Raw genomic sequence first — 12,425 nt, 5'->3', positions numbered from 1 at the left:
TCTTGCCTGTCCTCCTGGGGCAACTGGTCGCGGAACTTCTCCATCGCTTGCCAGTTGTTATAGGCATAGCAACTGAGCATTGCCTGCTGGTTGGCAATGTGCAGTTGTACCCCTCCAGTCGTATAGACCTTGCGTCCCATCAAGTCCATGCGCTTAGGGTCCTTTGCCTTCGGAGTCGGATCTGGCAGCCCCTGCCCCTCTTTCTGCGCTGCTGCCTGGACCACGATTAAGCCAGGCACGGGGTGCGAGTAAAGGTGTTCGTGTCCCATCTGGGGGACGTAATATTTCCTCTCAACACCCTTGAGTGTCGGGGATATGGATGCCGGCGTCTGCTATAATATGTTTGTAATTTTTGCCACCGTTTTATTCAATGGCAGGGCCAGTTTGGCCGGGGCATCCTCGGTGAGGATGTCCACCATTGGGTCAGACTCAGTCACCGGCTCCACTGGCACCCCCAGGTCTGCCATGAGTTAGCAAAGCAGCTCTTGGTGCGACGGGGAGTCCATAGCCAGCATAGACGGGGACGGGTCTGCCAGGGCCTCGTCTGGAGATGATGAGGACAATGACTCTCGACCTGGGAGCGGTTGCTCCAACACCACTGGTGCAGAGTCCAGCTGCTGCGGCATTACCGGCTGCTGCTGGAGATCAGTATGTGGCTCCTCCACGCCGGTGTGCCCCCGAGGGCGAGCCCCCCTGGGTGACGGCTGGGATCAGGACAATGAGGCAGACGGTGTGGACCGCCTGTGCGACCCGGTGGCAGAACGGGAAGGCGGAAGCGGGCCCTGCCATTGGTGGTAGGCCCAAGGTATCCAAAAGGGCCAGGGCTGCTACACCTGTGGTGGCCATGTCTGCTTGAACCCCTGCGGCACTGGTTGGTGCCAAGAACGAGATCGGTACCGCTATTACAGGTGGGAGGAACCTGCAGAGCGCAAAGATTCCACCTCGGATTCCAAAGACAGCTCTGACGCCGACCATGGTGGTGCCATAGAGGGTTGCCACTGCATTGCCCCCGGTCTGAATCGCTCCATAGACTCCAGCTTCCTGGCGTGTGCGCGTAGTTGCGGGTGTGGCAACTGTGGCACCGGGCTGCTGAAAACTCCCTGGCATGGCTGCACTGAACTGGGGGCCCGAGTCGAAGCCAGCAGTGCCGGCACAGCCGGTGCCCGTACCTGGTGCGACGCCTGTGGTGCTGGTGCCTGAAACGGTGCCCGTAGTGCTGGTGCCGATGCCAAGGGTTCCAGTGCCTGTGGTGCCGGTAATGGCCTCGGTGCCTGTGCTGGCACGGCTCATGGGTCCGTAGGCCTCACGGGTGCTAGCAGCAGGAGCGGTGCCACAGATGTCAACGGGGTGGGGGACGGCACCGCCCACTCTGCTGATATGGACTGGTCCCATACACCTGGTGCCGAAAACAACGGCTGGTCTCCCGACTCTACTGGTGCCGGCTAGGGTCCTGGAAGTGGGGAAGTCATCGAATCATAGAACTGGAAAAGACCTCAGAAGGTCATCAAGTCCAGCCCCCTGCTCTAGGCAGGACCAATCCCAACTAAATCAACCCGGCCAGGGCTTTGTCAAGCAGAGACTTAAACACCTCTAGGGATAGAGGTTCCACTACTTCCCTAGGTAACCCATTCCAGTGCTTCACCACTCTCCTAGTGAAATAGTTTTTCCTAATATCCAACCTGGACCTTTCCCACTGCAACTTGAGACCATTGCTCCTTGTTCCGCCATCTGTCACCACTGAGAACAGCCTTTCTCCATCTTCTTTCAAAGCTCCCTTCAGGAAGTTGAAGGCTGCTATCAAATCCCCGCTCACTCTTTGCTTCTGCAGACTAAACAGACCCAAATTCCTCAGCCACTCCTCATAGGTCATATGCTCCAGCTCCCTAATCATTTTGGTTACCCTTCGCTGGACCCTCTCCAATGCGTCCACATCCTTTTTGTAGTGGGGGGCCCGGAACTGGACACAATACTCCAGGGCTACGTCTACACTAGCCCCTTTTCCGAAAGGGGCATGCTAATTTCACAGGTCGTAATAGGGAAATCCGCGGGGGATTTAAATATCCCCCGCGGCATTTAAATAAAAATGTCCGCCGCTTTTTTCCGGCTTTTAGAAAAGCCGGAAAAGAGCGTCTACACTGGCCCCGATCCTCTTGAAAAAAGCCCTTTTCCGGAGGATCTCTTATTCCTGCTTCGAAGTAGGAATAAGAGATCCTCCGGAAAAGGGCTTTTTTCAAGAGGATCGGGGCCAGTGTAGACGCTCTTTTCCGGCTTTTCTAAAAGCCGGAAAAAAGCGGCGGACATTTTTATTTAAATGCCGCGGGGGATATTTAAATCCCCCGCGGATTTCCCTATTACGACCTGTGAAATTAGCATGCCCCTTTCGGAAAAGGGGCCAGTGTAGACGAGCCCCAGATGTGGCCTCACCAGAGCCAAATAAAGGGGAATAATCACATCTCTGGATCTGCTGGCAATGCTCCTCTTAATGCAACCTAATATGCCATTAGCCTTCTTGGCTACAAAGGTGCACTGTTGACTCATCTCCAGCTTCTCATCCACTGTAACCCCCAGGTCCTTTTCTGCAGAACTACTACTTAGCTGGTTGGTTCCCAGCCTGTACCAATGCTTGGGATTCTTCCGTCCCAAGTGCAGGATTCTGCACTTGTCCTTGTTGAACCTCATCAGATTTCTTGTGGCCCAATCCTCCAATTTGTCTAAGTCACTCTGGATGTTATCTCTGCCCTCAACTGTATCTACCTCTCCCCCTAGATCAGTGGTCCCCAACGCGGTGCCCACAGGCGCCATGGCGCCCGCTGGGCCATTTATGTGCGCCCGCGGAGCAACCTGGCCCCGCCCCCGGGTGTGCGGCAGGTGCCAGCGCCGGGCACATGGGCGGCCTCTGCCCCGGGGTCACGGCGCATGCTGGTGCTGGCCCCGTGCATGCGGCGCCTGGGCGGCCTCTGCCCGGGGTCGCAGCACATGCCAGTGCCGGCCTTGGCCCCGGGTGCGTGGCACATGTCAGTGCCGGCCCTGGGCGCGCGGCACATGGGCGGCTGCTGCCCGGGATCACAGCACATGCCGGTGCCAGACCCGGGCGTGTGGCACATGCTTGGCCCCAACCCCGTACGCACAGCGCGTGAGCAGCCCCGCCCCCAGGCGCCTGGCAGCCCCAAAACATTGGGGACCACTGCCCTAGATTAGTGTCATCTGCAAACTTGCTGTAGGTGCAATCCATCCCCTCATCCAGGTCATTAATAAAGATACTGAACAAAACCGGTCCTAGAACCGAACCTTGGGGCACTCCGGTAGAAACCAACCGCCATCCTGACATCGAGTTCCCCCCAGGCTTCCAGTACCAACGTCGAAGGCCCCTCCAAGGAGAGGGGAGAAGGAGGTGAGGCTGTCAGCTCTATCAGTTCATGATCCGCCTCGAACATCTCCGGAGTGGAGGGGCGATGGGTCAGGATAGGTACAGGGCTCCTGGCCCCGTGCGAGGCTTCCCTCCTCTTCTGCACCCCCGCATGCAGGACAGGTGAGGATGGTGCCGGAGAGTGCCTGCCTCGGTGCCAGTCCCCATGCACTGTCCTTCGGGGTGATCCCCCCTAGAGTCCTTCACCCATTTTGGTGCCAGGGACTGGGAATGGTGCCGCGGTCCCGCCTTCTTCGGTGCTGCGGTGCATGCGGAATGTGGTTCCCGCACCGATGCCGGTGCGCTACGCATCGAGACTTCTCCGAAGGGCACGGGTTGGAGTGCCGATGCCATCAGGAGTAACTTCAGACAGGAATCTCTTTCCCTCTTGGTATGAGGCTTAAAACCCCGGCAGATTTTGGAGGAGTCAGTAAGATGAGATTCCCCCAGACACTTAAGGCACTGGTCGTGGGGGTCTCCTCTGGGCATAGGCTTAGCGCAAGTCGCACAAGGTCTGAAGCCCTGAGGGCCTGGCATCACCGTCCCCCAATGGGGGGGAGGGCAGAGGGGAGTGTGAAGGACAACTATACTAAGTACCTAACAACTACTTAACAAATAACTACTTAACAACAACTACTTAAGAACAAAGAACTGCAAACGGCAAGGATAACTAGCTGGGATCTGCACAAGACAGCAAGCTCCAAGGAAGGTCACAGGGCGGTAAGAAGGAACTGAGGAGAGGGAGGGCCGGCAGGGGTATTTATGCTCCACTGTAGCGGTGCCACTCTAGGGGGCAACCTGCCGGCCCGACGGGTACCGCTGGGAAAAAGGCGCACACACCTCATTCGAATGGACATGAGCAGCCACTCGAAGAAGAAAAACTATTTCCCTAGGAGGAGGTGAAGCACTGGGATGGGTTACTTAGGGAGGGAGTGGAATCTCCATCCCTAGAGGTGTTTAAGTCTTGGCTTGACAAAGCCCTGGCTGGGTTGATTTAGTTGGGATTGGTCCTGCCTAGAGCAGGGGGTTGGACTTGATGACCTCCTGAGGTCTCTTCCAGCTCTATGAATCTATGATACAGGAGTTAAAACGGGCTGATCCAATGGTCCTTTCTGGCCTTAAATGCTATGAATGTGAATAATTGTTATTGTCATATACCTCCAACTAACTGAACCAATTCAGGACTCAAGATTTGTGACAGTAATGAGGAAGCAGCGCATCTTTGTACAAGAACTAAGACACCCAGGGTATGTCTACACTACCCCGCTAGTTCGAACTAGGAGGGTAATGTAGGCATACCGCACTTGCAAATGAAGCCCGGGATTTGAATTTCCCGGGCTTCATTTGCATAAGCGGGGAGCCGCCATTTTTAAAACCCCGCTGGTTCGAACCCCGTGCAGCGCAGCTACACGGGGCACGAACTAGGTAGTTCGAACTAGGTTCCTAGTTCGAACTACCGTTACTCCTCGTGAAATGAGGAGTAACGGTAGTTCGAACTAGGAAGCCTAGTTCGAACTACCTAGTTCGTGTCCCGTGTAGCCACGCTGCACGGGGTTCGAACCAGCGGGGTTTTAAAAATGGCGGCTCCCCGCTTATGCAAATGAAGCCCGGGAAATTCAAATCCCGGGCTTCATTTGCAAGTGCGGTATGCCTACATTACCCTCCTAGTTCGAACTAGCGGGGTATTGTAGACATACCCTCAGTTCGAAGACATCCCAATCAGACCTCCACCAATTCTGAGTTCTGTATTTGCATCAAGCTCCAGCAAATCCATTGTGGGTAAAAGATGCAAAAAACCGTTAGGAACCACCATGATTTTTTCTGCTTTCTATATCTTACCAAGGGCTCTGAGCCATCAGCAGCCGCTTGCTCCAAATCCCAAAATGAAGCCTGGATTCATAGAATTATAGAAGAGACCTCAGGAGTCACCGAGTCCAACCCTCTGCCCAAAGTAGGACCAATCCCAACTAAATCATCCCAGCCAGGGCTTTGTCAAGTGGCGACTTAAACATCTCTGGGGATGGAGATTCCACCCCCTCCCTAGGGAACCCATCCCAGTGCTTCATCACCCACCTACTAAAATAGTTTTTCTTAATGTCCAGCCTAAATCTCCCCCACTGCAACTTGAGCCCATTGCTCCTCGTTCTGCATCTGCCCCCACTGAGAACAGCCTCTCTCCATCCTCTTTGGAACCCCCCTTCAGGTAGCTGAAGGCTGTTAACCCCCTCCGTCTCTCTTCTGCAGACTAAACAAGCCCAAATCCTTCAGCCTCTCCTGGTAGGTCATGTGCTGTAACCCCCGAATCATTTTCCCTCCGCTGGTCCCTCTCCAGTGCGTCCACATCCTTTCTATAGTGGGGGGCCCAAAACTGGACACAATATTCCAGATGTGGCTTCACCAGTGCTGAATAAGCTCCAGCCCCCTAATCATTTTGGTCACCCTCCGCTAGACCCTCTCCAATGCGTCCACATCCTTCCTATAGTGGGGGCCCAGAACTGAACACGATACTCCAGATCACTTCTCTAGATCTGCTGGCAATGCTCCTCCTAATGTACCCGAACATGCCATTAGCCTTCTTGGCTACAAGGCTACACTGTTGACTCATAACTAGCTTCATTCAAAACCATTTTGGATCAGAACTCTTCCGAGATACCTCTAGGCACTTTGGCACAGGGCTAATTGAACCTACTGAAGTACTCGCCCAAGAAAGAGCTAATAGAGAGGCTGACGCTGAGTGTGAGGAGCTGGACAAAGCATCATCCATGGAGCCTCCTGAAGCAGGAGGGGAGGGGTTAACCCAGGAGTGGGTCTGATCTCTCCTCAAGAGTGGTCATGAAGGGGAAGAGCAAATCCTGTCCCTCCCCAGTCAGAACTCGCAGCTAAGAGCCTGGCCTGGGTGCTCCCAGCAGCACTGGGGATATCAGACCCACCTTCAAGCCTCCAGGAACATCTTGCAGCTGCAGGAAGCTCCGTGGCTGCTGCCTTCAAAGCCCAGCTCTACAGACAGCACAGTGGCAATCCCATGATCCCCCTACAACAGCGTTGGGACCCCACAGTTACAACACTTTGACATTTCACATGTAAACCTCTGGAAACTAATTTTCACATCCTATGGCCATGAAACTGACCAGAATACACTGTGAATCTGGTAGGACCCTAACCATCAGAAATCTGACACAGAGCATCAGGGAATAATAACAAGCGGGGAGAACCAAACTGGAATGGAGGAGCCAGTCAAACCACAAATACACATTGATGGCTGGATGATTGAGTTGGGGTTGGTCCTGCTTTGGGTAGGGGGCTGGACTGGATGACTGCTGAGGTCTCTTCCAGCCCTGGGATTCTATGATTCTATGAAAATTAACCATCAGATTAGCATTAACTGTGTGATGCTAGAAGATCAGATGTCCACTCGCACCAGCTCCCGTGATTCCACCAAGCACTGGCAAAAACATAGCTGGAATCAGTCTGACTCTCCTGTGTGTTACTATTGTTAAAACAGGCATTAGAATGAGACGTCTGTGTTTAGCGTTTAGAATTCACTGAGTATTTGTGAGCTGCTGCCTGCACTAAGGTATCTGCACCCCATATTATAATTAAGCATTTGTATGGTGGGCCTCTGTGAGACTGTACGCTACCAACAGGAAAGACAATAACTACTATAGAGAGCTGGTCCCCAACAGACGCTGTTATGTCCTGGCTAACAAGGAACCCCCATCAATACTGTGGCACCAAAAGACATTGCTGCCCTGCTCTTTCCTCCTCATGAAGATGAGCCACACCAATGGAGTCCTCTCACCCACTGAGTTTGTAGTTCAGAGCCAATGGGGAGGAGGGAATAAAAGCCATTACAAAGAGGAACTGTACCTCTATGCTGCTTGGACTCTGAGGCTACGTCTATACTGCACTGTAGTTCAAAATAAGATACTCAATTTGAGCTACACAAATTGCGTATCTTATTTTGAAATAGCTTATTTCATAATCTGGCACTGTCTACACTGTGCCAAATTTTGAAATAAGCCGCTATTCCGAAATGTCCCATGCTCCTCATGGAATGAGGTTTACAGGGATGTCGGAATAGCGAGCCTGAAATAACGCGCTTGCTGTTAAGACATAGGATAGCTATTTTGGGATACCCCAGTATCCTGAAATAGTGTTGCAGTGTACACGTAGCCTGAAGGGGCAAAGTGTTCCTAGGCATAAGCAAGAGATCCCTTCCTGCTTAGCCTGGGTAAGTTTTATAGGACTTATAGGCTATTTCGAAATAAGTTACGCAATTTGCATAGCTCAAATTGCGTCTTATTTTGAACTACAGTACAGTGTAAACATAGCCATAGAGCTGAGATATCACAGAAGCTTCTATTACCTCGTGACATTTAAGACTGTGACTCATTTTTATCAGTGTTTGCCTCCTTTAACCCCGTAAATAATTCTCAGGTTTCCTTTCCCTGTTTAATCAACCTGCATCCATTTTATTACAGGATTGGCTACATGTGTAGTCTTTGGTGTGAGATCTAAGGTGCATCTGACCTGGGGTAAGGGACTGGTTTTTTAGCACTGGGAGTGACCTACATTTGCTGTTGATCCTTGGAGTAAGGGACATTTCTTACAACGGTAGGCTTACCTGTGTAGCAAGAGAGATCACAGTACCCCAGGGAACTGTCCGTGACTCCACCTTAAGGCTGAGAAGTTTACCCTTGATAACTGGCTGGTGCAATTGAAGTATTGCACTCAGCACCAGTTTGGGGTTTGTGGCTGTTTCCTCATAGGTGGTCCTGGGGTTGATACTTATTCTCTTGTGTGTTTGTAGAACATCTTGACTCTCTCATTGGGTGGAAATCTGCCTAAGCCACATAGCAGGCATAAAGCTCACTTTGTCCTAAAAGTAACAGGCTTCGCACTGTTATTGCTCTCATTTCTGTGTTGAAATGACTAACCCTCACCCAGGCCGGCACTAATGGCCGCCACAAAGGGTAAGAGCTCCAGCCCACTCTAGAAGCAGTGTGAAAGGAACCTTCAGTATCAAACATCTGGCTCTGCCAGGGAGCATGCATCCCGCAATCACTGTTCTCGTGGAGGGTTCAGCACACTGTTGAGGATGCATACGCTTCTCACATAGGTGGGCAATTCCCAAGAATTCAGAAGCCAGGACCTCATCTGTCCTGAGAATACTACTGCATCCCTCTGGCTGCCTCCTCTAGGGAACCCATGGCTGCCCTACACTTTTATCTAGCCTGACAACCCCAGGCCACTGGTTTTCCCAAAGAAAGTCCTTTCCAGCATAAGAACCCCAGGAACCAAAAACCCTTGAGAGGAACATATTAAAAACACATGACTAGGACTCTTTACTAAAGGCCCCTGTAACCCAAAACTCAGCTCCCACCTTTCCCTGAATGCTACTTGCTACCTTCTCAACCAAACCCTCACTCTCCCCAAATCCCACTGAATCCCCAAAGCAACCAAATTGCCCACAACCTTTTCTGCCATCCCCCATCTCTGGGGAAACTAGTCTCACCTCCTGTGTCCGGATCATGGAAGTTGGGGTCCAGTCCCTTCTCCAGCAGTCTGCAGACCTTCTCCACATTTAGTATTTGCACGTACTCCATGAACTTCTTCAGATTTGCCTGCAGCCACAACATCCCAGGAAAACACACAATGTTAACACCCTGTTACTGAAGAAAGATGCCACTAGTGGAACACACCCTTCCTGGAGACCCAAGGAAGCCAGCAAATATACTGGAAACCACATCCATCAGAGCCACTGGAGCACATATTCACTCCCAGCATCTTTAACCAGCCAGAGGATTTAAAACAGATAAGCAACCAGAGTCACTTTTCTTGCCCCAGATATTGGAGACAGCTGGAGCACATCATGGAAGCCAGAGCCACTGGGGCAAATAACTATTTCTTCCCTTTCCTCCACCCAAGTCCCCAAGACACACCTCTACCCTCTTACCAGATATCTTCTATTCATATACACCATAAAGTGACCCCTACATAGTATATAAAGCAGTGACACACACACACACCATCAGCAGTTATGTGACTTTTAGCAACAACTTCTCCACCAACACTGCACGATGCTTGAAACCTAAGGGACACGTCAGCTTCCTGTTCGACAGCAAAGTCAAGCTGATGATGGACAATGTATTATGTGGTGGATGGATTTATTTGTCTTTCTTGTTTACACCATGTTGTACCAAGTCAACATTTTAAAGCAGTACAATCCGTTTACCTGTCTCGTGAACTCAAAGCACTTAAATAAAGAGACACAGTCAGGCTACTTGAACATTGACTTTCATTGTGAGATTTTATAACTGGAATCGCTGTTGCTTTTACTCTCCACTTTGTAATTATGTTTTTATTATTGATGTCACTTTCTGCCTGGGGCCTCCCAAATGGGGCCTGCAATTAGATCTGTTCTCAAGGGGATTGTCTTTTCTCAACTGCACATAGGCCCTGCTTTTAAGGTTGTGGAGTTTTTTTCCAATTATAATGTTTAGCAAATATATTTATTTAAGCAAATTCCACACAAATGCATAGGTTCCAGATGTAGCTGATTTGAGGAGTGAGCCCCAAGCAGACAGATAGCAGAGCTACATGAGCACAACAAAGCTTGAACATGCTCATTCTCCAAGAGGATTTAGTTCAGCTTCCTAGATTTACATGTCCAGGAATTTCTTACTCTGAGACTTACATTATCAAACCCTGCACTGGGCAGCTTTGCTGGAAGTGTGCAAGGTCTTTGGGGCAGTGCCTATTACAAAATAACATTAATAATAAGTGATTTGGCTAGCCTGTCTCTCTTCAAAAAACCCAGTCTACAAACATCAGGAAAAACATCCCAGAACTCTGCAAGCAAAGACCAAAAGTTCCTCGTGGCCCCACCCACCATCAGCACTCCCAAAATAGAGTCTTTGCTGCTTCAGCAGCACCCTCCTTGCCAGGAAGATGGTGGGAGCGGGAGGGGGGGAAGTCAGCTGGATACATTTTCCAACACAATAAAGGTTCCAAATGATCTAGTGTGAGGGGAGTCCATGCGGGGCACTGAACTCAGTTTAACCCAAGATCATAGGTGAGTAGGGTTGCCAGATGGTCTAGAGAAAAAAAAAACCACAACCTCGGGATAATAAGCCCCCCAGAGCAGTGATCGCAACCCCGCCTACCAGCTGGGACTCCTAGGCTGGGAGGCAGGGCCGCCATCGGAGCTGGGGGCCTGTGATTGTGCAGAAGACTGGCGGGGGCGGGGGGAGTCCCAGCCACTCCTGCCACCCGCACCAGGCTTCTGCGCAATCACAGGCTCCTAGCGCCGATCATGGCCCCGCCTTCCAGTCGCTCCCCCGCCCCCGCCAGGCTTCCATCCGGCGCGCAGCTGAAAAAAATCAGAGAATACCGGACATTGCACATTGCACATTGCACATTGCACATGTCCGGTATTCTCTGATTTTTTTTACTGGACAAAGAGCGCAAATACCAGACAGTCTGGTAGAATACCGGACACCTGGCAACCCTACATGTAAGTTAGCGAGTCAGTGCAGACAGGGCCAAAGGAGATCCAAACAGTTTTCTAAGGCAATGCTGGCACCTACAGAAAGCCCCTAAACCACCTGAGGACCAGACCCAGTTCAGCATGAGAAAGAAGAGTCCAGGGCATGGAATATGCACCCTTTGCTGCTCTCCTTCCCGCAGCAAGTGCTGCATCACTGTGCCTGAGGTAAGCTATAAATGCCATTTATTCAGTCAGCCCCAGGGGGTCAGGGAAGTGAAGACATACAGAGGAGTCGGTTTTAGGAGACCCCAAAACCTAAAAGCTTGAAGAAATCAATGTGCGAGTGTTGATGCAGCACACGCTGGTGCTCTGAATGCCCCTGGCAGCGCAGAGCAGGGCCACAGCCCAGGGCACAGGGAAGGAATTCCTGGTTTATTAGAGAAGCCTGATCAACTCACTCACTCTCCAAGTCCAGGTCCTGCCCCAGCTGCCCTGCCTTCTCCCACTTCACAAGAGGCCCTCCCATTGAGACATCCTCTGATCATCAGCCAAGGAAAAGCAGCTGAAAAGAGCAGTGAATTAAGCTGAGCAACACAGCAGGGACTGCGGCTGATCCACCAGGACATGAGAAGCAGCTCAGAGACAGAGGGTCCAGGTCCTTAGGCGGGACAGCGCTGGCAAAGCTCCTGGGACGTCGTGTGGCTGAGTACAAACAGTCTGAGAAAATGGGCTCTGCTGGAGAGGCCATTGCACCAATTCCTGCAGGCCAATAAGAGTGACACGCTCCTCAAACCTGAACCATTCACCAACTAGCTCCTCGCGCCCCCCGCAAAAGAGACATAAACTCTCCCACACGGTCAGTGTTCTTCCCGCCCAAACTGCACAAATCCAACTGTCAGCACACAAGGTCCCACCCCCTCCAATTTCAACACCCCTCAGCACTTTGCACCAGGACTGGCTACCTCTTGTCTACACAAATTTGCCCCTAAAGTTTCCTATTGCTTTGTACTCGGGGCAGCCCCATGGACGGAGCCCTAGTGCAGACAAGATGCCAACATCACCAGGATTTTTCCCACTGTCGCTCACCTTTCCCAGGGCAATTCTAAACTACCTGGTGGTAGAAACAGTGTGGCTGGCACGCTGTAATGTACACTGGTACTCCCTCCCACTGGTTCTTGCACCCACAGAGCTGAACTTGTGTTAGCAAGAGTGGCAAAGTAGTGAGGACAAAATGGCCAGTGTGAGCTAGGGATGTTAAAAGCAGTTAATCAGGTCACCATGAGGCCATTAACAATCTCAGCAGTTCCACACTGCAGGCAAGGCAGTACAAAGCTGATGCAGTTTTATACAAAGCTCTTCGGGACTGGGGCTGGCAGCGCAGAGCGGCAGCCACTCTCCAAGAACCAGCATACACTTGGAGCCAGTTTAAGCCGGCTTCCGACGTGTACTGGTTCCTAGCCCCACTCCTGGGTCCCAGCCCTGCTCCTAGGGAGGGAGGTATCCCCCTGCACTGTGGGATCTGATACACAG

At 51.6% G+C, this 12,425-nt stretch overlaps 1 protein-coding gene across 3 annotated transcripts in view; it reads right to left on the bottom strand.

The window, feature by feature from the left end:
• SHANK3 (SH3 and multiple ankyrin repeat domains 3) overlaps positions 1 to 12,425 on the bottom strand; it is a 780,355-nt gene that overhangs the window by 526,648 nt on the left and 241,282 nt on the right. For 2 of the 3 annotated variants that reach the window (XM_075914851.2, XM_089777650.1), the window contains one exon: positions 8,922 to 9,030. The exons of the other annotated variant lie outside the window; for it this stretch is intronic. In XM_075914851.2, coding sequence (XP_075770966.2) covers positions 8,922 to 9,030 — 109 coding nt within the window. The remainder of the gene's footprint in view (positions 1 to 8,921; positions 9,031 to 12,425) is intronic. 3 annotated transcript variants of the gene reach the window in all.

This window comes from Pelodiscus sinensis, chromosome 1 (genome assembly GCF_052426305.1).
Source record: "Pelodiscus sinensis isolate ZL-2025 chromosome 1, ASM5242630v1, whole genome shotgun sequence".
Taxonomy (NCBI): domain Eukaryota; kingdom Metazoa; phylum Chordata; order Testudines; family Trionychidae; genus Pelodiscus; species Pelodiscus sinensis.
This window is presented reverse-complemented; position numbering and strand designations above follow the sequence as displayed.